At 31.8% G+C, this 26,950-nt stretch overlaps 1 protein-coding gene across 1 annotated transcript in view; it reads right to left on the bottom strand.

Annotated features, from left to right (window-relative positions):
* LOC125057964 overlaps positions 1-26,950 on the bottom strand; it is an 82,736-nt gene continuing 55,786 nt past the window's right edge. The window contains exons 5-12 of the mRNA XM_047661939.1: positions 26,669-26,767; positions 17,935-18,111; positions 14,052-14,174; positions 5,841-5,949; positions 4,942-5,166; positions 3,902-4,136; positions 2,497-2,766; positions 1-704 (exon numbers count right to left, since the gene is read on the bottom strand). Coding sequence (XP_047517895.1) covers positions 483-704; positions 2,497-2,766; positions 3,902-4,136; positions 4,942-5,166; positions 5,841-5,949; positions 14,052-14,174; positions 17,935-18,111; positions 26,669-26,767 — 1,460 coding nt within the window. The 3' untranslated portion in view covers positions 1-482. The remainder of the gene's footprint in view (positions 705-2,496; positions 2,767-3,901; positions 4,137-4,941; positions 5,167-5,840; positions 5,950-14,051; positions 14,175-17,934; positions 18,112-26,668; positions 26,768-26,950) is intronic.

Genomic DNA, 26,950 nt, shown 5'->3' with positions numbered 1-26,950 from the left:
ATTGGATTTTATGAACATTAATTGGCGCTGGTAAAATAAAATCAATCGAGAAAGTTTTTTCTGCAGCATTTTTTGAACACGACAGTTTTGGTGAAATAATTAAAAGGAGAGGTTATAAAGTGAGCTATGAATGAAATTATATGTTCCGACGTATCACAACAAAAACTTATATATAAACTATTCATGTTTACAAATGTGATAAAAATGTTAGTTTATGATATTTATTAGGTATTGATTTCCAATATGTTACGGTTAGTTTTCTTAGTTTTAAAGTTTTCGAGATATAGTTTAAAAAAACCACAGTAACGAAACGATTACGCTTTTCATTACTGACAATATTCATTAATTATAAATAAGGCCAATGATACGCTAGTGCCTTAAAGACCTCACAAATTCAAAGAAAATATCAACTGTCACTTGTCAGAAATACAAATTTTACAATATTTTTGGGATAATTAATTTCATTAAACACTAACTAATGATCATCCTTCACGTGAGTGCGGTGTTCCTAGTAATCGTAAAGCCATCCAGGCAGCGAGGGAGTGCGATGCCGGAGCTGGTGATATCGGCGTTTGAGCAGCCATGCGCGCGCGCAACTTATGCAAGAGAACTGCAGCGGCCAGTGCAGCTCCAGCGGCTGCGCCTGCCGCTGAAGCGAAGAGGGCTCCGAAACTCACTGCGCCCATACATATTCCGTAAACCACCTGGAAAAGACAGATATAAATAATTATTTTATTATTTATTTTTTATTAATTCATACAAAATGTTTTTTTTTTATTCCATATCATTATTATATCTTAACAGTAATTACTCATTCGATAGAACGACACAATATTTATACCCACACCGATTAACCTAGATAAAAACATTAAAAAATATATATTTATATACCTAAATCTTATGAAATAAAAATAAAATAACATATGTTTATTATGGAACATAAGATACATGTATCACTTATTCCACGTCATTAAATTTGAATTTGTAGGCATCCCTACTCATCGGCAAGGTATTATAACTAATAATATAGGAAGCAACTCTTGTGAACTCCAGTGTACAAACAAATAGGTCTACCTCAACAGAAATTCTATTTATTATATGTATTGCTCGCGTGAGTGGTACTTCGATAACCAAGTTGGAGTGTGCGCGGTACATCCAAAAGTTGAGACTTCAGCCTCAGGTTTTTACTTGGTACCAGTAGACTGTCTCTACATTATATCCAGATTATGAACTCGACCCGTAAGTATCTTAAATACACTGACAAAGCTAGCTCTCTTCTGAGGCGTAGCTGTACGTAATTATGTACTTTCAATTCTTTCATATTCAGTATCATCATTATATTATTGTATAACTACTGTCGAACTATAATGACGTAACATTGTCAAGATAACAAAAAAAATAATTTAGCTACCGCGACCTTATATCGAACAACGGTTTTCTTACGGCATAGATTCTGACAGTAAGAACGTACTGTACACATTAAAATGGCAAGACGCATTATATTATACCAAAAACAATTTGAAATATAAGAAAATGAAACAAAAGTGAATATTTCTATCGAATTTTAGATCTATTGTCTGTAACTTCGTTGGAAAAAGAAACTGTGATAAATAACCTAGATATCAACTGCAGCGCCGTTTAAGATGAGTTCATACACACGTACAGTAGAAATATAAAGATTAAGCAATCATAAAAAGGAAAAAAATATTGAGACAAGTTATTTTAATTATTTATTTTGGAATAGGACCGCTAAATAAATAATATTTTGTTACATATCCATTGCACTCCCATTGCCCCGCATACCCAATACCAGTACCCCTCATACGCAACACCGTTATAAAAGGAAATGGACAACAGATACCAACAGCTTTAATCGGATACCTCATATCGGACCGGTCAATTCTCAACTAGTTAAGTTTATAATATAGACTAGCCGTTTCGCGAATTCGAATTAAAATAAATTTTATGTTTCATTATTTTATTTTTTTTCATATTTTTATTATTCTTCTTTTTAACTTCCCGCTAAGAAAATTGAAATATTTCGAAAATCGAGTTTTTAACAGATGTTGACGTTTAGAGGTTCTAGGAAGCCTCCCCGAATGTTTCCGCGGTGAAGTCGGTATGGATAAATTTTCATAAAAGTAAAACAGCAATAAAAAAATGAAGGAACGTTGGAATTTAATAAATAAATAGCCATAAACCATCTAGGAAAAATTTCGCTATCATGTCGATACGATCAGTGGTTTAGGCGTGATTGAGCCTCAAACGAAGACCATTTTCATTATATATATATATAGATTATTTGTCGTGCACCTAATATCGGGCCAATTAAATAGTTATATTTAGTTAAGTCCTAATTATTGTACTAGTGATTAATTAAAGTAATTTTAATATAATTTGTTTTTTTTTGGGATTCACCGCTGGCCCTCACTTAATTATTTAATAAATAATATAAATACTACCATTTGTTTATCTTTAACTTTGAGAAACTCTTACCTCCTCCCTTATCCTGCCACTGAATACCGTAACGGGTTCTCTCGTAGGACCAAATTGCAGGTCAGCTTCAGAGACAACATCATAAAGCCCAGAGACACCAACGTCAGCTGACCGTGCGTCACGGACTGTTCTGCGTTTCCTCAAAGACCTGGGACCGGCAACAGCTGGACCTGGCTTTTGTGCTGGAACTACGGCTTCGTGTTTAAGATCACCGAAGTTTCTTGGGCCGTGGGGGAAGCGTTCACGTTCGGTTAAGTCGGAGGGACGGTCCTGCAATGTTAAAAACATAAAATTAAGTCTCCAGTCTCTTATAAATGCGATGTCAAAGCTGTTTTTGTATGGTTCATTTTTGGTGGTTTTGGTTAATTATAGTTTGTATGTTTTGTGTTGAATTGGGCAGGTCATATTGCAACGTGTACAGATAAAAGATATATATACCGCCGAAGCCACCCGCTGGTTACCTCCTGGAAAAAGAAACGTGAGAAGACCACAAGGCTGACAAGATAGTTAAGGTTTCTGGGGAGAAATGGATGGAGGCTAAGAACAGATCCAAATGGAAAGTTCAGGAGGAGGCTTTTACCCAAAAGGAGTCTATAATGCAGACCACAAAGAATCCTTCATAACCATAACAACGTAGATTAAGAGTATAATAACAAAGTTTACCCCAATATGTAATTTTTAAGTGAAAGAAGCATAAGGTAAAAAGCGAAAATATAAGACGAAAAACAAAAGTTATAGACAGATCTAGATCTTACATTACACCCTAAAACAGAAGATGCAATGATAAAAGATGGACTTTAAATACAATTATATGGAAAGAACCAAGAGGAAGAAGAGGGCGCCCTAAAAAAAGGTGGATAGAAGATATCGAAGCGTTAGCCGGAAGCGAATGGAGCAAGAAAGCCATGGAGCCACCCGTGTAGGGTTTCCTACTGAAGGTAACTTCCTTAACAAATCTAAACTGTATATTGTTAACAATTGTAAAGACTGAAAATAAACGGGCTTCATTAGTTTTATAAATTATACTTTATTGTAAATTGACTTAAAGCGATTTATTGAAGCACAAAAATATCTTCAAAATCGAAATTCTTGCCGACAAAGCTGTGGAATTTAGTAATACTTATAGAGTTGTGTAGGATAACTGACGAATAATATCGTGTTTTTCATTTAAAACTTGCCTTGTTTTATACGTTTCTTTGAATTTACTAGAAACAATGCCTCATCAGCTAAAATTTGTATTAAAAAATTTTTCATACAAATTGAGGAAATTTTCTTTAAAATAATCCGTAACTCAGAGATAAGAATTAAGAAATCCTTAGTTTTAATATTTGTATTTAAATGTTCTCTTGTCTTTTAAACAATAACTTTAAAGTCATAAATACATTAATAATAAAAAAGTACGTACAGTGAAGGGCCTAGCAAGCGCCTCAACGAGCTCCTCAACAGCAGACCGATGGTCGGATTCTTCTTCAATGACCGGCGCAGGCGCACGCTGTGGCAAGGACGCAGGTGCACGCTGTGGCAACGGCGCAGGCGCAGGCACCGCGTCACCTGACACTTCGTCACCGAACGCCTCCTCTAACGGGAGACGTTGGTGATCTTCCGCGAGACTCAAATCTGTGTCTTCCGATAATATATCACTGGAAATAACATAAATTTAGTATTAACGATTTTGAGATTGACTTTGTGATGAACTGTCATGAAGAACAGTTAGCTTAAGTTATGTGGGTTTAAAAACCGCAGGATTCAATTAGTTTTATAATTTACTAAACCCATAAAAACATTTTTGCATTTTCTTATGTGATGTTTGATAAAGAACAACTTTTTTATCCCTTTTTGGTAATTAATAAAAAAATATTTTTTTGATTGGACAATTCACACCAATTGACCTAGTCCCATGCTAAACTGGCGAAGCTTGTGTTATGGGTACTAGACAACGGATATACATACATATTATAGATAGATAGACATATAAATACATATTTAAACACCCAAGACTAAGCACAACACCAAATGCTCATCACATCGATGTTTGTCTCAGCCGGGGATCGAACCCGGGACCCATTGATTCGCAGTCAGGGATACTAACCACTAGACAATGCATCTAATAATTAATAATTTTAAATTATTATTATTATTACTATATAGGTTAAGAATATTGTAAAAATACAGTGTTTGTGTGTTGGAAATAAATATCTATATTCCTAATGCATCTTATAATTTAGACGAACGCATGCTTTATAAAAAAATGGTTTTTTTTTAAATTATTATCTTTTACTAGGTGAACTTCGTATCACCTGCATAAACTTGTGTCAAAACTGAATACAAAATTTGCAAAACAGACCAAAGAGATCAGACCTCATACTATAAAACACAAACTTCTGAAGGCATCATTAATTTGACCAAGTAATAATTTTTAATTAAAAAAACCAGCGTAATACTTACCCAATGTCATTGCGTTCCTGTTGTGACCTCTCATCTTTTCTATCCAATGCATCATGAGGTCCCGGTGCTATGCCAGCCAGCTGACAGTGGTCTAGGCAGCCGTGTCGACAGATCTCAACTTTGCACCGTATATGGACACTTAGTGCATCGGGAAACTTGAATGCGTGGAAGAAGGCATATGTGATCACTGTGGCCCGTTCATCAACTGCTTTGGCTTTGAGGAACCTGAAAGGAGAATGAGGTATTTTCAAAAATGGAATTAATTAATATTTAATTATTGTATATGATAATCTACAATAGGAATATTCTTATATCAGTACAGAAGAAGACGAAAAGGACGACCATTAAAAAGGTGGGAGGATGATTTGCCGAAGGAATGGCGAAGGTTAGCTAGAGAAAGGACGTGATGGAAGATACTAGAAGACTCATGCAAAGGACAGCATTACGTCAAGACTTTTTTATTAAGGAAATATTTTTTTAATAGAGCACTTTAGTTTCGTAAATGAAGTTTTTCTTTAAAAATTATCAATGTAAAGTCTTATTTTATCTTAGTTAGAATTATATAATAAACTAGTGGACCCGACAGACGTTGTCCTGCATGATATTTCAAGCGATTAGTAAAGCAAAGTATGAAAGTACCGACTGCAGCGCCATCTGGCGGGCTGATTTGTGAATCTAAACCATTCCCAGATCCCCTTGAACACACACAAAAAATTTCATCAAAATCGGTCCAGTCGTTTGAGAGAAGTTCAGTGACATACACACTCACAGAAGAATTATATATATAAAGATTATTTAAAGTATAAAACACCGTTAAATTTCTTGATAATTTTCTCGGCATTCTTAACTAGTGCATATACATTAGATAGATTTACATTTAACAAATATATTAAAATTACCTGGATATCATTTTAGGTCGCAGCACACAGCCGTATTCATCTGACAGCTGTATAATATGCCCGGAGCCATCAGACGCTGCGCAAGATTTGACTCGCATATCGAATTCGCCTGTAATTATTTAATGTTGATTTAAATACCATTTGAAGCCCATGAAAATATATTTTAAAATAATAAATCTATAGATTTAAAATTTAGATTAATACTTTAGTTACATAACCTTATTTTTCAAATGAATTTATTTAGTCAAAAGCAAATTATATACTATCAAATATACCATATTTTTACTAGCTATTGCCGAATTTTACAAACAACCTTTTGTTTTAACATGAGTTTTACGTATTTAATGATTTTTTTATTTGACGGCTCATTGGTCTAGTGGTTAGTACCCCTGACTGCGAATCCATGGGTCCCGGGTTCGATCCCCGGCTGAGACAAACATCGATGTGATGAGCATTTGGTGTTGTGCTTAGGTCTTGGGTGTTTAAATATGTATTTATATGTCTATCTATCTATAATATGTATGTATATCCGTTGCCTAGTACCCATAACACAAGCTTCACCAGCTTATCATGGGACTAGGTCAATTGGTGTGAATTGTCCAATCATAAAAAATAAAAAAAAATAATACATTATTTACTTAAGTTACGAGTACTATTTAGAAATGTAGCCAATGAGAGACAGTATATTTATTTAAAGGTTAGATATGATTTAATTCACTAACTAATAATTTATTCGTTATCAATTGAGTATTACGTATTTATTACTCATCAAATTATATTGCCTAATTCAATGGGAAACACTTAAGCACAGCATAGTTTAACGTATGTTTATTTTATAACCAGTACATAATAACGCGTTAAACCGCTGAACTTAAGTGAAAATGATTAGATGTGCAAACCACATTCTAGTGAGGATCACTAAGTACTTTGTGCGAACAAATAACACATTAAACAATACAAACTATACTTTAGGCATTTGTTATTTAATGGTTATACTATTATGGCAAATAAGCAAAAGCCTTGCCGATAAAGGTAGTTAAGTAAGAACAAATAAGATTTTTGAAGTAATAAGTATTACTTTTGGCGCGTTAGGGAAAAATTATGAAAGTAATTTTTTACGATCCGCTCGCACACCGTCACAAAACTGAAACCCTGATAGCATAGTCAACATTTTAAAATAAAAAATGTCAATTTCTTTATGTAGAAATTTTTTTTTGTTATATTTAAATAAACTTTATTTAACAAGATAATGCGTTATAATAAAACTTTCAATGTATTAAATACCTTTTTTCTACTATTAGTGTCGTTTTTTCTACAAACGTAGAATAAGGCGAAAAATAAAACTTTTAAAAAGATTTTTATCTTGTTACGCCAAAGAAGTATAACTTGTTTACATAAGTTTGTAATTGGTTTTGTTCATATTAAAACATTACGTTAGAAATTTATGAGAAAAAGAAAACAATGCATAAATGCATTATTTATTAGGGGTTGTAATTTTTAACCAACTTCATTACAAATAAAGACATTTAAGCATAGTCAAGAATAATAAATTGAGCGAGGTAGTCAAATAATTTCATTAGTTGTGCACACTGCATACAGTCTGTATGAGTTCAGAAATCATCTATAGTCTATTCTCTATCGAAGCTCAAAGTCACCTCAAAGGCCATTTAAGAAAAATGATCAAACTAATAGAGACAGAAATGTCTCTGGCCCATGCTATGGGGTTACAAGACTTTTCAATGCTCAATTAAATAATCGTGATTGATTTGAAACGAGCGTGAGAAACTTGGAAGTAAATTAAGATTAATTATCAACCAGTAACGAACTCAATGGCATTCTTTCATTAGTTATATACATTTCTCTTGGCCTAATTACTGATTATCTACTGGAAAGAGATTAGCAAGATGATGTGAATTTAAAGAAATATTATATATATGTATATACGTATTCTATATATATATAAATATATAAGTGGATGAAGCGAGAGAGGTATGTCTGGAACGTAGCAAGAGATCCATTGTCTCTGCCTACCCCTTCAGGAAATAGATTTTTTTTTTATTACAAAAAATTAAGAAATTTATGTAACGGTGCATTAATTTCAATACTAATACTTCAAAATAAAGTTAACTTAAGTAAATTAAATTTGCAAAAATTTATAATTCAAATTAGATAATTAGTATCGTACAAATAATATAAATTATTGCAAAAAATCTCATTCACACAGTATAGTGAGTTTTGTTACTTTGTCAAGAACAATAGCCTGTACTGTAGACATCCCTATTCATCGGCAAAGAGGGTGGGTGTAGGCCGACTGCCGAGAATACTTTTTTAAAATAGCAAATCGTAAGTTGGAACCAAAGCTGAGCACCAATGGACTTTCTGTCTATGTGCGCATTGTACACTTTATACGGAAGACATTAGACTGAAAAGTCAACGGCGTCAGACACAGAAACGTACTTGCCTTTTAAAAAAATGGTACACAATATAAATAATAATAATAATAAAATATTATCTTTGTTTTTCAATAAATTTGCTTAAGTAATGTGAGTAAGTAATTATGTAAGTTTTATTTGTATCGTTGTTAGGTAGGCAAAGTATATATCATATAAATTCACATAATAACCTAGTTGCATATACTACGCAAGTATTTTTTACAAGAAGTAAAGCCGTGCGAAAACTAGTATCACTTGCCGTTAAATAAACCCATTCGTATTTGTCCAGTAAACTTTTTACTATTCTTTGTACCGTTAGCATGTGTTTGCACAGTATTATTACCAGTTAGAAACGCTTTTACGACCGACCTGTCGCGAACAGTCTACATTGTCTGTGGCTTTATGTCATTTATTTACAAGATAGACCCACAACCTTGTGTAGGTACGTTTCGTCGTATTACGTTAATTTTATAAAGCAGAAGATTTTGTTTGTTTAATTAAAAAATCAGTGGCGCTACAACCTCTTTAGGTCTTGGCCTCAGATTTCTGAATCTGTTTTATGATCTTTTTTAAATCTAATAGGCAAGTAGGTGATCAGCCTCCAGTGCCTGACACACGCCGTCGATTTTTTTTGGGTCTAAGACATGTCGGTTTCCTCACGATGTTTTCCTTCACCGTTCGAGCAAATGTTAAATGCGCACATAGAAAGTCCATTGGTGCACAGCCGGGGATCGAACCTACGACCTCAGGTATGAGAGTCGCACGCTGAAGCCACTAGGCCAACACTGCTCTGTTTATTTAAACTGGCTTATACCAATAATTTCGACGAATTAAAAAAAATTTGAATAGTCCATTTATTCGGGAAGGATTCAGAGACAATTTTTTATTATTATTTATCGGAATAAAATAATTATTTAATCTGTAGTATAGAGTAAAATCTATTGACATAACAACAATTTCCTATTTTTAATATAAGTTGCACAATTAACCGATCCTCACATTTCTTTAATATGATAATTAATAATATCCAGGATCACCCGGTATCTAGGCTGTTTATGCAACCGTATCATAGATTCGCAATTAAGAAACATAAATATTCATTTAAAACATCTTTACTTATCAATACTGGACTAAGTGACAACTCAATCGACTATTTCTATTTTTAACCAATAGATAAACGTAGACGATTAAATTATTATTTTAAATAGTTTAGAAAGTAGGTATTACACTGGATCTGTTAATTAATTATATAACAGTATTGTTATATTAATAATTAACACAGAATAATTAATAGGAGACAAATTGAACTCTGAGGATGGGAGAGGAAATTGGAAAAATAAAATTTGAAAATTAGTTTTTATTTAGTACTTTAGAAATGCGAACAGTCTCTATGGGGTAGCACAGCAAAAAATCATATGTTGGTATGTAACTACTAATAAAAATAAATAATAGTTAAAAAAAACTAAAAAACACGCTTTTAAAGCACATCAAACTAAAAAGTGATAATATCAAACGAAAAATAATTCCTAATTTAGACTGTCATCGATCTTTGACAGGTGCGCAAAATTTGAATAAAATCTGTCCGTTTAAAGTGGGTCAAAATCGAGTCCGAAGGAATCGGTTACATACATACAGGTGAAGCTAATATAAAGCGTGTAAAAAGGTAGGCTAAGGAAAACAAATCTGATAAAGCGAAACGAAGTTAGCGGAGGCAAATTTATATAAATGTAAGGATCAATTCAATTTAAATAAAATAAAAATATGTTTCAGTGACAGCTTTTTGTTGTATAAAAACACTTTTTTATTGTCTGCGTATTCACCCACACATTCACACACCTCTAAATCATCAAATTTAAAGCTTTTTGTTAATTCCAATTAATTAATAAAGTTAATTATTTAGTTTGGCAAGCAACCATCTGTAGCCTATTAGTAAGTTTTAAAGTCATAATTTAATGAGAGTTTTTATCTTAATTCTTGACCGTTATGTGATTAACTGTTTCCCATAAACCAAAATGATGTCATTTCTATGTATACGTTAAATTCCTAGATAATTTTCACACGACCTGTGACATCGATGTTTGAACTATTGAAACATAACTTTCTCAGAATTTCGTAAATTATTGAGGTACGTTTTATTCGATGGTATTTGATATTAAGCAGCGTTAGCCTAGTGGCGTAAGTTGGATCCCCGGCTGTGCACCAATGGACTTTCTGTCTATGTGTGCATTTAGTATTCGCTCGAACGGTGAAGGAAAACATCGTGAGGAATATCGTAGACCCAAAAAGTCGACGGCGTGCGTCAGGCAGAAGGCTACCTACTTGTCTATAAGATTGACACATGATCATGAAACACATATAGAAATCTGATACCCAGACCTCAAAATGTTGTAGCCCCACTTTTTTTCAATTATATATAAAAAGATTTAAAATTTTAATTCAGACTAATTTTTTTTTGTTTTTAAAAAATACGCGTCCTTTATTTTAATATGTTGTAGTCAGCGGTTGCTGTAATACACTCAAAACGAATTAATTGAATAATGGACTTCACGTTTAAATCCGTTGTAGATGTGTGCGTGTGACCATAGACAATTTACGATTTGATAGATGGTTTAATACTAAAAAACTAACGGAACCTCAATAAAAATCTAAAGGCCTAAACGCGGCTAGTTAAGTCAATAATAGCATTTGTTATCGTTATTCAACACCCACTCATTCTAAAGCCTGTTATTCAAGGCGATTATAAATCTTAATAGTTAATGCACGCAATTTCGTCTGCGTATAATTAGGATAAAATATAGTCCTTTTTATGATACTATCTCAATTAAAATTAATTAATCCTCCTTAAAAAATTTGAATACAAATTATTTTACATTAAAACGTGATTTTATATTATGATTTCATTGGCATTATTTTATTTTAAAGTATAATTTAATTTTTATTTTAAGTGCATGAAGATCTTATAAGACTAATATTTGTCATCTGCACAGAGTTTGTACTAAAGAAATACGCGTTGAATTCGAAATGAAGAATACGTACGTTCCTATTTATTGAAATCAATATTATTTAATTTAATAATAATTCTATTGAAAACTGATTTATCCAAATAACGTAATATTATATACACTTATAAAACCATTATTTGTATAGTATTAAACAAATGCCAATATCTTATTTCTCTCCCTTTGCAGTAGACTTTTGCGCCGTGGGGTTCGAGTAAATTAAAGATTTTAATTGTCCCCGGTGACCGCAGAGCTGGTGATTTCTTCGCTCAACGATTTTTAATTTATTTAAATTTTCTATTTATTCATTTTTAATTTAAATCAATTTTTTTTCAAACAAATATCTTTATACTGTATTTCGTTTTATATTATTACTTAAGTGATGTTACCGTACTAACTGGTGTTGAGGAGTAAAAACCAAATAATAGCTGTCAATTATTACAGCATTAGTGCTCGGAAAACCGCAAATCAAAATTAATTGAAATAGATTGAATGGGTATAGAGTTGTGAATCTATACAATAGTTCGCTTGTAAGAAATCTGAGGTCAGCTGTCATTCAAACACAGCTCCAGTACCTACTCTATAAGCCCCAAAAATAGCAATTTCATGTTCAGTTTTGTACATATATCTACTAAACTACATTGAAATTGCGTGCAAAAACGTCCTCAATATTATTCGAAGTTACAAAGAACCGGCGCGGATATACTATTCAACCAGTGGCGCTACAACACTTCATCGATCTTAACCAAACATTTTTACATATGTATATTGATGATTCCTTATAGTCAAGTCATCATCCCTGATATGTTTACATCTAAGAGATGCTAGTTTTATCTCAGTCCCTCATCGTATGAGAAAGTATTACGCAATAAAATAAAAAAAAACATTGGTTTGCCGAGGATTGAACGCACTTTAAATTGAGCATTTAAAATTTTAATCATTTTATTTTAAAAAATCAGTCTAATTAAACCGATTTAAGTTCGTCTCTTTTCATCATAGCGTAAACACAATTTGACAGAAAGAGATGATTCATAAAGGATTTTTTATGAATCAGGCGGTTAATATGTAATCGGAATGTGGCCACACCTTCTATAAAAAACAGGGGCGCTACCTTTTAAAGGTCTGGGGCTCCAATTTCTGTATCTGTTTTGTAATCATTTGTTTTTTATATTACGCAAGTAAGTGATCAGCCTTTTGTGCGTGACTCCGTCGCCGACACACTAAGGCATGTTGGTTTTCCTTACCAAGCAAGTCTGCACAGCTGGCATCGAACCCGTCCTAGGTTCAAGGATGGCACACTCCGACACTATTTTGGGTCTAAGGTATGGCGGTTTCCTCACGATGTTTTCCTTCAACGTTCGAGTGACATTTAAATGAGCAAGAAGCTACTAGGCCAATACTGACAAAGGTTCGTGCCCCACGTTGGGCGCTTATTTTTAGGGGCCTCATAGCCTAGCGGTCTTATTAAGTGGCAGCTAGGCTCACCTACCGGTACCCCTCAGGGTACCGGGTTCGATTCCCGGTTCGGGGGCAAGTTTTAATTTAATTTAAATTTGTTCTCGGCCTTTGGGAGGGTTGTGCGGTACCGGGCGAGTGCCTAAACCGTACATGCAGGACATGGTCGAATTTCTAAGGCAAAAAGCACGAATTATAAAAATCTTATACTTGACGCTGGCTAATGCACAAACCGTGCCAGAGCCATAAAAAAATTTACAAAGAATACCTTCTAGTAATTTTGCATATACAACCCTGGTTTTGAAACCCACGGTAGTATTTATTATACAACAATTTTACGCATCTTTTACTAATAACTTCAGGCATTGGAATTTAACCTTTCCCTGCATGCCGAGAACATTAATTGAGATTAGTTTAACACAGGTATTCAACAATTTCTAGAGGCGGAAAATTAACTCTAAATTTATAGTTGTGCAATGTTAATCTTCGCATATATTCATACTTTCTCGTTGCAACAAGACATCGTATTATCTGAACTTTCGTGAGGTTATCAAAATGAAAGTGCATAGCTTGCCCATTTGTCTTACAAAATTAGGTTATCATTATAACGCTTAGACCTTAAAATGTTATTGGGGCATTTCGCGTGGAGCGGACAGCGAAAAAAAGTGTCGTGGAATTTGTTAAATCATACCTCTATGATTAAACCGAATATTAAAAAAATACCTATCTTCCTAACTAATAACCATCGCACTATGAAGCTTCTAGTATACTTAAAATATACTTTGAGCTAATTTTTGGAATAAAAAAAATTGGTCGATGTTTTTGAAAAACACATTTGAAACTTTTGCTTCTGGTTTTGGAGTCCAATTTATTTTTCTAATCAAAAAGGTAAAAGCAAGATCTAGATACGCATTGCAAAGCGCGATATTTATATTTTTCCTAATATACTGCAAAATAAACGGAATTTCAATTAGCATTATTTTGTAAAGGCCCATAATTTGAAAAAAAATAACACTTCATAAAAAATGTATTACGTATTTGCGTTCATACCAACTTGAGGTACTACTAATACATATTTGTACTAATTTTTTTACTCTAACTCGTAACTACTATCTGGGAGTAATTAGTTTTTCTAGTGATATTTTAATAAACACTTAAATTAGCAAAGTAACTACATTCTATTTCGACTATTTCTTTAATAACAATAACAGATCATAACAAAGCTTTCTCAAGGTTATAAGATTTTGAAAGAAGTTAGAGTTTAATCATTACATACAAAAATACATTGTATATCTAATTAGTATTTATTAAGACAAAATACGTACCTCGATAGTCGTTAATGGCCACCACGAGAGTAAGCGTGGAACCCAGCGGCACTATTCCAGAAACTGGAGCGGCCCAAGGTCCTTTACCAGCTTGTATTTCCATCCAACAGTCCACGTTGTCACCTGGGAAGGTCAAATGTAAAGATTTATAGATAAGGGAGCGTTCAAGTATTACGTAACGTAATTTTTGGAGATTATTGACCCCCCCCCCATGTTACTCGCCCTAACGTTTTTCAGTACCCAAGTATAGTAAAACGTTTCGTGACCACCTAGTGACTCTTTAGTTAATATTATGTGGTGTAAGTCGAAAAAAATATTAACAATAACGCGTAATTTAATCCCTGCCCCGCATCGTAACGTTTTACAAAAGGACCCCCCCCCCCAAAATACGTTACGTAATACTTGAACGCTCCCTAAGATCTTAGCCAAATCAGCAATAGTCTTCATTGAATCAGTTATGTAATCTTGCTACTTGATTATGTTACTTGTATTTTTTTACGTAGGCAACGGACAGGAGGCTCATCTGATGTTATGTTATACCGCCCATGGATACATGGGCGCCCTTGGACACAACGATTCATTTAATACATTATGATGGCTAATCAAATTTGATTTAAAAATTGTTAGGACAAAATTAACCAGTTAAGACTATAAAGAATACTATTGAAGGTCTAGTTTACCAATGCGAGAATCTACCTTAAGTTTATTGTCATATTATGAAAAAAGCCCATACAAATAAAAATCCTACATATTGTCAAACGGATATTAAATGTCTTTAATAGTGGGAATTTACTGAATAGTCTAGTCGACAAGTTGAAAATGGAACAAAATAGAGATACTACTCTTAAAATTATGTGCGATAGCTCATTGGATCCGGAATGACGTCTAGAAAAATGTGCTAAAAGCGTGTATTAGCACATAAAAAATTGCAAAAGTTATAGACCATTAAAGATGAAAAAAAAATGGCATTTCGTTTTTTGCCAATATTTAATAAACTATTAATATTTAAGAAATTTCAAATAAAGATTCTGAAAGAAGAGGAAATTTCCAATAAAAAACTCCTGACTCCCGGAACTCTATATCCATTATTTATAATGTTAATTTAACGCTGAAAATAGGTCTGCGGGTGACATTTTTAGGATTCGCGCGTGGCGTCAAAAGCGAGTACGGCACATTAATTAATTTATTTAAGGTATTGAATATTTTTTTTTAAATTTGAAAAAATTATGGTGTGTTCTGAACACTATAATTAATTTATTCCCGTTGAAAATTTTACTTAAAGTTAATTTTTCAACAAGTTAAATAATTGTTAACTAACGAAATTTTCTCGAACGACCGTCTTAATTGTAAGTGAAAAAAAATGTTTAAATAATGGTCGTAAAAATATTTCGCTTCGTAGAGCCTTTCTTACATACATACTTAACAAGATCGTGTCATAAAAGTTAAAAAAATATTTATACTTTGTTTATAAAAATTTTTTTACTTAAACAAAAACTTAAAAATCCATGTAATGATGTTAAAAAAAAATTTTTTTTTCTAAATCATCATATAATCGTTTTTTTATTAATACTAGATATTTATTGATTTGCAAAAAAAAAAATTCCCGCCATTTTTTGATAAATTTTTTTTAAACAAATTGATTAAATCAATATTTTTTTAAAAAAATTTAACACAACTTTATTACATTAAAAATTTTATGATTTTTAAAAAAAAAAATTTTCCTTAATAACAATTTTTAATTGTTCATAATCGTTTTTTTTAATTTTCTATTGTTTAATTAATTAGTTAAGAAATTTTTTTTTTCCTAAAAATCATAATTGACAGTCTTCTATAAAGTAACAGAAAAAAATTTTTTTTTAATCAACAATTCTATTGTTTATTAACTTACCAATTTGTTATAAACAAATATTCAACTTTTGTTTATTTTTTTTCTTAAACTTCTAAAATTAACAAAAACAACCATATATAACAAAGTATAGAAAAAAAAAATTTTAATTTTAAATAAAAGTAATATTCATGATAATCAAAAAATTTACAAAAAAATTTTTTTCTATACTTTGTTATATATGGTTGTTTTTGTTAATTTTAGAAGTTTTAGAAAAAAAATAAACAAAGGTTGAATATTTGTTTATAACAAATTGGTAAGTTAATAAACAATAGAATTGTTGATTAAAAAAAAAAATTTTCTGTTACTTTATAGAAGACTGTCAATTATGATTTTTAGGAAAAAAAAAATTTCTTAACTAATTATTTAAACAATAGAAAATTAAAAAAAACGATTATAAACTATTAAAAATTGTTATTAAGGAAAATTTTTTTTTTTAAAAATCATAAAATTTTTAATGTAATAAAGTTGTGTTAAATTTTTTTTTAAAAATATTGATTTAATCAATTTGTTTAAAAAAATTTTATCAAAAAATGGCGGGAATTTTTTTTTTTGCAAATCAATAAATATCTTGTATTAATAAAAAAACGATTATATGATGATTTAGAAAAAAAATTTTTTTTTAACATCATTACATGGATTTTTAAGTTTTTGTTTAAGTAAAAAAATTGTTATAAACAAAGTATAAATATTTTTTTAACTTTTATGACACGATCTTGTTAAGTATGTATGTAAGAAAGGCTCTACGAAGCGAAATATTTTTACGACCATTATTTAAACATTTTTTTTCACTTACAATTAAGACGGTCGTTCGAGAAAATTTCGTTAGTTAACAATTATTTAACTTGTTGAAAAATTAACTTTAAGTAAAATTTTCAACGGGAATAAATTAATTATAGTGTTCAGAACACACCATAATTTTTTCAAATTTAAAAAAAAATATTCAATACCTTAAATAAATTAATTAATGTGCCGTACTCGCTTTTGACGCCACGCGCGAATCCTAAAAATGTCACCCGCAGACCTATTTTCAGCGTTAAATTAACATTATAAATAATGGATATAGAGTTCCGGGAGTCAGGAGTTTTTTATTGGAAATTTCCTCTTCTTTCAGAATCTTTATTTGAAATTTCTTAAATATTAATAGTTTATTAAATATTGGCAAAAAACTAAATGCCATTTTTTTTTCATCTTTAATGGTCTATAACTTTTGCAATTTTTTATGTGCTAATACACTCTTTTAGCACATTTTTCTAGACGTCATTCCGGATCCAATGAGCTATCGCACATAATTTTAAGAGTAGTATCTCTATTTTGTTCCATTTTCAACTTGTCGACTAGACTAGAATATTTAATTGTTTTTGAATGTATGACAGAAATTGAAATGAAAATATAATACCAAACGTCTTTTCTACAAATTGCTGAATTTTATACCACTTGAAAAGCCATAATTGTAATGTGTTTATTATCGCAATTACCACTAATTATATATAGCCCAACAGTAAGCCACATGGGGTCCATGCTAATAATTTTCCTTATACATAATTTATATTATTCTATACAATAACTATGCGAGCGTTTCTCGATCCCAACTGACGGTTAATAAAATAGTTTCAACTTAAAGGAACAAAGATGTTATATAAATAAAACTCTGTAATTGTTAAAGAAATTACATATATTTGAACGAATGCAACCGGAATATATAATTGTACCTATATATCTTGCGTTACGTTAAGACAGCGAGCTCTTGGATTTATAGTGTTTTTATTTTTTTATTTGTATTAATGATATTCATTATATTTTCTTTGGTGTGGCCCTTCAAGCACCAAAGTTTAAACACGTCAGCGTTTGTTTATGTACCCTTAGTGTATTTTGTTTATGCAATAAAGAAATAATAGGCTGAACAAAAAGTTATAAAGACCTTAACCATATTTCGTTTCTTTACAAACTCAATATAAAACAAATAACATCCTATGCTATGATAATTATATGACATACCTCTGAAATCTAACTGCACAACATCCAAGTCAGCTATCACCATAGGAGGTTTCGAAGCAGTCTTCTCATAGTCGTTGAACCATTCACAGCGCAACCTCTTGGCCTCATCCCACACTTCTAGCAGGTCTTTGTCATACTGAACCACTACTGTATTTTCGTAGAACTGGCCATGTAGGTCTGGAAATTTTAAAGATTTGTTAATGTGTAAATTACTAAAAACAATAATTTTTGACTTTATATGCTATCCAACTAGGCGGCGCGGTGGGTAATTTGTGTTGAGACTCGCCATATTGGCCCAAGTGAGAGACAAAAATTCACTCTTCTATCCATAAGCCTCATACTCCGTTGGGATGGATGTTAGAGGTGATCTGAATATCATGCAAATCTAAAGCAACTATTTAATTTTGAGATTTCAATTATGATCTGTAGTCGAACATGCAAAGGAAGTTAAATACTCTTAAGCTATATTAAATTATATAACGATTAAATTTAGGCAAAACAAAATTCATACTCCGGTATTCTATTTAGAATAGATTATAAAACTCTTCAAAATCGGTATACTATGTAAGTATGAATAATACAGTTTCACAAAAAATTCTGGTTATATCTACTACGCCAACGTTAGACATCCCACTCATTATTACATATCTAGTTAAATTAGTGTAATCTTGTTTCATACTAAGATCACATCTTTATTACGCCCTTCTCCATGAAACGATCGTCAAATACATGTTTTAATTGCCACTTTGCTACGATAAAGTAGCGGCTTAACATAATACCCGCACGTTATGATGTTTTTACATGTTAAAAGATAATGTATGTCTCAATAGTTTAGGTGTTCTTATAGATGGGGGATAGGTGACAACATTTATTCGTTTAGTGAAATGATGGGATACTATACTTTCAGTAAGAAAACATGTTTGAATATATTATATTATAGGCTTTGTAGGATATATCCAGTTGACTTTTGAATCATATATTTCATTTTTTTTTATTTAATTACAATAATTAACTGTTGTAACATGTGCTTAGGAGTATAATGTAAGGTAAGCACCAGTTTACAAACTTTTTGTAAAAAAAAATTTGGCGATTTAAAAGAGTGACAGAGAATTTACTGCCAGTTCTTCTTGTCCTTTCTACGCCATTGATTTGACAACCAGCAGTAAATGAAAATATAGAACTATTTTTTTTCACTTTCATAAGTATAAGTTTCTTTTTTGGACGAGGCGTTTTTAGTAACCTAACTTTTTGCCTTATTTCTTTTTTAACAATTTCGAACAATATGTTTAATCAATTATGTATTACGTAAGATAGATCTATATATTATATGGAATGCAAAATACGCGCTAGGCGCAAATCTCGAAGACTAGTCCAATTCGAGTATTTTTTTATTTATTCCTTGAACTCTGAAGAAGGTTTTTATGGAGAGAAAAATGGGATTTTTTTTAAAAATATAATGGAAATGCATAGTTTTACTTAGTCCTTAGAGTTTAATTCCGGAAAAGCCCAAAATTTTCTATATGTTGGTATGAAGTTACTATAAAGGTAGGCTAAAAAATCATATTAAGGCGAAACGAAGTTCGCGGGGGCAGTTAGTTTGTAATAAAGTAGTAGAGTAGTGTTAATTTTTAAATCTTGATTATTGCTAGGACTATACGCGGTTGAACTTGAACAAAAACTTGAATACTTCTGAAGAACGCTGATTGACTGGCTTTAAGCGATTCTGACACTTATGCGCATTAGATCTACTTACAGGCGTGATATACATTCCGTTTAATTACTACTAGTATAGTAAGTATTATGTAATATTTTATTTGTTTTGTACCTTTCTTGTACTAAAACGTCATCATTATCAAGAAGGCTTTTAAGCTAAAACACAAGCACCAAACATTGCATAGTATAAAAGGGATTTTTTACAAATTACAAACAACATGATTTATTACAAGTAATTTCGTTAGAGATACCTAAGCCCAGTGAATACTAAGCATTACGTGCTAATTCAGTGAATACCATTTAATTGAACTCTCTATACTTAGTAATAGAATGTATTTTGCATTGCCGTACCAAACTTATGTGAGAGGTTGTAACATGACGTCTGCAGGACCCGATATAGGGTTGATCACAATCCTTAAAGTGTAATTAAATTAATATGTCCTTTATTAATTTTATGTATACAAAAAATGTAATGTTTGAAAGAAATATAGGAGAGAAATATATGATGACTAAAACTCCAATGTGTTGCTGAAATAATTATAGTATTATTCTAACCTTAGTTTTAAACCAAATATTTTTTAATTAACCAAAAAACATATACATGAATACAAGCAAAGTAATGAAAATAACGAAATGAAATAATTACGGAAACAAAATTTAGATATTGTTATTTCTTCATTATGTCAAAACATTATTAAATCAAATTCCTCCAAAATTAAAATCCGAAAATATTGTAACAAAAATAGTTGTAAAAATTCAAGTAACAAGTTTAAACTCGCGGCGTTTCCACAGACTAACAAACTCTACATATTACAATTAAATAAAACGTCAGTAATTAATAATCTCAAGGAAATATAATTATTTCTTTACATCTATAGGAGATGAATCAAAGAAACATTGATTTATCAACTGCGTGCAATTGTTTAATTCAATTAACAGGTAACCCTACTAAAGAGGCAGTTTCAGGATTGGCGTCTCCAAGTCGCGTTATAGAAAAATGTGCCTTGCATGCAATGTGGCTGAGCGAGTGGAGATTCCAAGAAACAATGCGTGTATAGCATTCGAAGAGGGTTTGCCGTTAGACAGGCCATAGTGGAACTAGGAATCGCCAAGAAAAACTTCGTACTTTGTTGAAATGAGACCGACGCACCGTATGAGCTGGATGGCGATTTATTGCAAAATTCTCAGATAATTACCCAAGTTAAGTGAATAATATGTATTGAATTGGCTCTTGTTAGTCAAATAGAGTATTAATAAGAAATTATTAATTCATTAAATTCGCTTTTTTGGGATAACAGTAATTAGTTTGAGTCAACGAAATATGCTTTTGACATTAATATACGGCATGTGCGAATTAACATTAATATTTTTTTAAATAAACACGTATAAGCAATTAAAAAATAACCATTAAAAGCTTCTTAATCTGCTACTTTATGAAAAAACCAAATTCTTTACTCTGGCAACAGAAGACTATAGTCGTAATTCGCGCGTTTTTGTTGCCAAAATGCGTTTTCCTTAAATTCCCAACGGCGATAAAGCGTAAATAACGTTTATATATAGTTTTAATGTCGATGAGAGAAAGTGCTATTTTCAACGGAAAAGGTTAACATTTAAAATACCTTTAAAATGATTTCTTTAATGGCTTTATCGTGAAACAGAACGCAATTGTTTATGTGACCTTTCTCAAGAGGCTTTTTGTAAATGATTATCCGCTATTATGTCCCCGTATGGAGCATTAATAGGGTGATGTAACAATTAAAAATAAATTGGCCTCAGCAATTGGATGTGTGCAATTGTAGTAGCAAAAACAACTCAAATGTTAATTGTTGCTTTTTAAATTAGAATAACAATACTAATTATAAGAATTAAGAATATCGAGGTAGACCTATTAGTTTGTACACTGCCTGAGTTCACAAGATTTCCTTGCTATATTATTCGATTTTTTTAAAGAGAAATCTCTTGATGAGGGTAAATTTTTTACAGATGAAACGCAATAATACCAATGTTAGCGTCACGAAGATGTGCAGCGTTTTTGTCGAAGAAAAGGGAGAGAGCTATTGAGACCGATTGAGAGAGAGTGAGAAGGACGAATTACCTTATAGAAATTCTATTGTTAAACTTAAAATTTCATAAATTTCTCTCCGTCGCATTTATGACATATTAGAATTTTGTATTTTATGCAAAATAATTTATTGAAATCCCAAATGAAGAATTGTGAATTAAAATGCCACGTGTTTTTATTTTCGAAGAAATAAATTAAATTAATTATTTGTATAAATTTTCGACACTTTTAATATTTTAATGACAGTTAAATTCATGAAATTCCTAACATACATTCCTTCTCTCTAAGTCTCGGAAATCTAACGTTTTAGATTTGTATAAATATGAACAAGACTTAAAAATTTGTTTACCAAAGAAGTTTCACTTCTGATATGTGTAGTTTAGCACGCACTTTTTTTTTAGATCTCAGCTGTTTGCCTTAAGGGAGCGTTTAATTTGTTATTGGCAATCGTGATTGGATCATCCGGATCCGTTAGTACATGTCGGGGCCTCCTTCGGGCCTTTTTTGTCGGAAGAGGTAATAATTGATGCTTTTATTGTTATTTAGAAGACTTAGGTATATTAATATAATTTTTTAATGTATTTTAATCGGCGAAGGTATTGTGTCGTTCTTTCGTATTAGTAGTAACTGTATATTATATAATAATGATGTGGAAATAAATAAACATTAATGGCCCAAGAGGTAGAGTCGGTTGTATCTGTCTAAGCAATTTGATCATCCTTCTGGACCTGACACATGTTTTAAGTGTAGTGTAGAGCGAAGTCACCTGCATCATGAGCACACCCCACATACACACTCTCACGTACATACCCTTACACCACCATCAACACAGCCAGTGTTGTGTGATGGTATTTATTACTTTATATATATATATATCTTTAGTGTAATTGTTTTTTGTTATTCATAATTTATGTTAGCTGTTGTATTACGAAATAAATAAATAAACACAATTAGTGCCACGATTCAAATGCTAAGGTACATTAAGAAGTTAAGTTAAGTTAGGCTAATAATATGTCTGGTCTATATTAAATGTTATATACAAAGCATTATGTATACCGTAAGTAAGCCTTCAAGAAGACACTAACCATTGTATTGGTACATCATTAGTAAAAGATAAAAATAACGCATGAAACATGCGTGTTCTCAAATAGCTTTTAAAACGGAAATGGCGCAGTGGAATGTGGCTTAGCTAGCGTTTTCCATTCATTTGTCATATAAATTATGCACTAAGTGGTTGCTTAAGGTGGGAGTACACTGTTAATAATTGAATGAATTCGAAATAACGGTTGACAAATATATAGGCGATTTTTATATGATTGTTTACAGATACAGAACTAAAAGCATCTACACTAGAACAATTAATATATCCCTTTTTGAAGTTAAACTCCTTTAGGCGCGTTATGAAAAATTGATGAGAGTGAAATTTTACGATGCGCGCGCACCGTGACACAAAATTAACAGAATGAAGTTGCCCACGGAAGATGCTACGGCATTGGACATAATTTAAAAATAACATTCGAATAATAATAGAATTTTTGTTACACTTAATGTAAGAGAATAATAATAAATATTTATTTATTTAATTTTTCAAATTTAAACTGAACTTTATTGACTATAATGACTCCTTTTCCAGTCTTTGATTATTTAACTGTAATTAATTATTTGCATGCAATCAAAAACTATTTTTAATAATGGCAAAGAAGTATAACTTACGCGCGTACATAAGTACACGCACCCTTTTTTTTTCGTTTTTGTTTTAGATCCTAAATTTCACGGGACAGTATAAATGTAAGTAAATAAAGCTGGTTGGTTACCATAGTTACTATTTTTATAAAGCCTAGACATAGTAAACCGACATTCTATAAAGAATAAATTATATACGTTTTGTTAATATTTTAGAAGTGTATTATTTGCAACTGATGCGTACGCAGCTTTATTAGCCACCCAAGATACAATGGGCCACGGCTATTTCTTCGGATGTTACGATGTTAATGTAGTGTTTTATTTGCTTATAAACAATATGATTAATATTCATTAACAAATATAAATAATAGTATTGTCTTTGATTGACATAACTACTTTAAATAAATAAATTATACATTTAAATAAAAAACTTTTTTTTTTTTGAACGGATTGAAGTTATGTATTATTATAAATTTACAACTATTTAAACATAATTTTAAATTTATCCGACGTTTCGCGTGCTTTACAGCGTGCGTGGTCACGGTGACTGAAGACAAAAGATGTTGAATGTCAAAAAGTATCACAGCTGCAGAGAAAGTTGCATTATCTGTATTTATTTTCCCGGAGTTGGTATCGACTAAAAGATGGAGGGTTTTGGCAAAAATGGCTCACGGTGTCCTCTATTTTCGCGGATTGTTTTTCTTTTTTGTAAATTTATATCGGTTTTCTTTGTAAATTTATAATAATACATAACTTCAATCCGTTAAAAAAAAAAGTTTTTTATTTAAAAATATAAATAATGTTAAATTCTTTTTTATTGGAATCTCGCTTTTATATATCGCTGCCTTATATAATATGTACATTATACGTATATATAAAGTTTTTCCGCAACTAGCGCAAGGGCGTACTCAGCAAAGCTCGGACCTCGGCTTGGGCCGTCGCGGGGTGGTCAATCGCCTGAAGGGCAGGACGGAAGCTCACTGGAGTGAGCGAAGTACGAAGTAAAGGTCCGCGCCTTCCCCGGTGAAGTCGGGTTAACCTAATCTTCTTTGCGCGCTGGCGGCTTTTAATTTGTCACTAGCTATCGTGATTGGATCATCCAGATTCGTTAGGACATGTGCCATGCCATGTGTGGGGCCTTCTACGGGCCTTTTTTGTCGAGAATGGGTAATTGATGCTTTTACGCAGCAAAGGGTTGAGATGACGTTTAGCCTTGTCGGAGTTTCGTTTAGCCAACTTCATCCATAGGGCTATGGTAGGAAGCTCCAAGTCGTGGTGGCCATCGACGTCCCTCACGTAGAGTGGAGGGCCTGTAGCCGGTGGATATGGGGGGCACAATGCGCGAAGACTACGCTAGCGTAGGTCATGCACGGCAGGCCTTGTACAATTTCACCTTATGTCTAAGAGACATGTGACTCTTTTTATTTAGAAGGAATTAGAGGGGAGAGAGGACAAAAGAGACTTTGCTAACGGTGGCTATGTGCTTACGGAAATACATGCCGCTATCGAGTATTAGCGAAATAGAATAGAATCGAAATAGACAGTAATTTTATGTTATAAACGCGCCTTTATCAGATAAAGTATATTTTGTATTAAGACTAAATTGAACAACAAAGGATTCGATTTTCAAATCTAAATTTAGACTTACTAATATTTTATATACAGAAGACGTCTTATTTTACGTTTACTGTAACGAAATTTAAATAAAGAACGAAGTAAATCTTTAAAGAGTTTCAAATCTTACATGACTTGCTGCTTAATTGTGTAGCAATTCCCCTTTCAATAGAAGGAAATAATCATGTACGAATGTGACAGTTATAATAACTATGCCCCGAGTCCCATTGACAAGAAACTCATGACCTATGAATGATAGAACAGAAAATTATCTATCATTAATCTATTGACTATGCACTATAATTCGCGCGGAATGTCAAGTAACTATTCCTTGCTAAAAACTAGTGTACATATTGTGTACATACATCTACATCTATAGCTATAAGGTATGAAGGCCCAAATGATCTATTTAATAATTTAATAATATTTATATAATTAAGTGTTATAATTTTTAATGGGCTAGTTTCCTCGCGATGTTTTGGTTCAAGCTGATATTGCACATTTATCAATTGTTTAGTGTCCAGCCGGGGTTCAAACTTCAAACTCACTCTGGGTTGAAAGTCGCCTAACTAGCTTACACTGATTTAGTCTTATAGCTTAATTAAATGAAAAGATATTAAGGAAACCTCATTTGTGAAGTTTCCCTTTGTAACTAATCAGAGACTTCTTTCAGTGTTATAGCAATTTATTATTTACTAGCTGACCGGGAAAACGTCGTTTTGCCATGTGTATCATTTATAATAAAAAATAGGGGTTGATCGTAGAGGGGTGAAAGTTAGGGGTTGTATGTATTTTTGTATGTTGTATCATAAAAAAATAAAAATTAAAAATTTTGTCTAAAAAATAAAAATAAAAATTTAGGGGTGGACTACCCCTAACATTTAGGGGGATGAAAAATAGATGTTGGCCGATTCGCATAGATACCGGATAAGCACAAAAAATTTCATCAAAATTGGTCAAGCCGTTTCAGAGGAGTATGGCAACGAATACTGTGACACGAGAATTTTATATATTAGATATTAGACGCTGTTTTTTATTTCTAAAATAATTAAGATGTACCGAAATTTTACATTCGAATATATTTTGAAGGTTTTGTGACAAGTATGCAAAGATTTACATTGAATTACAATTATACAACTGTCTTAATATTTCGCATGCTATAACAAAGTATGACTCGAAGTCACCTGTGACCAGTGAAAGTGTATAAAAGAAATAGTTTTTTTTTTCATATAAAATAAATAAACAGTTTTATTAATGTTCTGAATTTGTTTTTGCAATAAGAAAACACGCTTATCATTATTTTACAACATCGTAACCATGGTAACCAAAACGTCTAGTCCACGTTTTATAAAAAGCCGTAAGTATATGTTAACGTAAAATTGTAAAAACCGTTAGATTGTAATCTATCGGTTATCGGTTATCAGTATTCGGTAGATTGTACTACACTAACTTAGTTATCATTCAAACTTCTTTGGTCAATTACAGATTAATTTTACTTCCCAACAATTTCATATAACTACCGAATAATAATACGTTAAATTGCAAGCAGTATGTTGAGTTGACAATCTTTCGACAGTTTATAATCTCGCGAGATAGATTACAATCTAACGGTGTTTACAATTTTACGTTAACATATACATAAGATAATATACAAATTCTTACCAGGTTTGGTGCCGCACTTGGCATAGGCGATTCTAAATGAGAAGTAGGTTTGACCTGTGGATGGCGGCACGTAGACACATCGAGGATCACCGTGTTGACCTGGAATGAAGTATAAATAACATTGTATTATGTACTTGCATGTGCGTGGATGAATTAGGTGTGATACGTTAATCTAACTCTAGGCGTCGGTAGCTTTCTCCATCCTGGTAAAATATTATACTGAAATTTGTGGTTTTGGAAATATTTTCATACTTAAAAAAATCAAGTATTATAAGTGAGCTA

This window comes from Pieris napi, chromosome 17, assembly GCF_905475465.1.
Source record: "Pieris napi chromosome 17, ilPieNapi1.2, whole genome shotgun sequence".
NCBI lineage: Eukaryota > Metazoa > Arthropoda > Insecta > Lepidoptera > Pieridae > Pieris > Pieris napi.
This window is presented reverse-complemented; position numbering and strand designations above follow the sequence as displayed.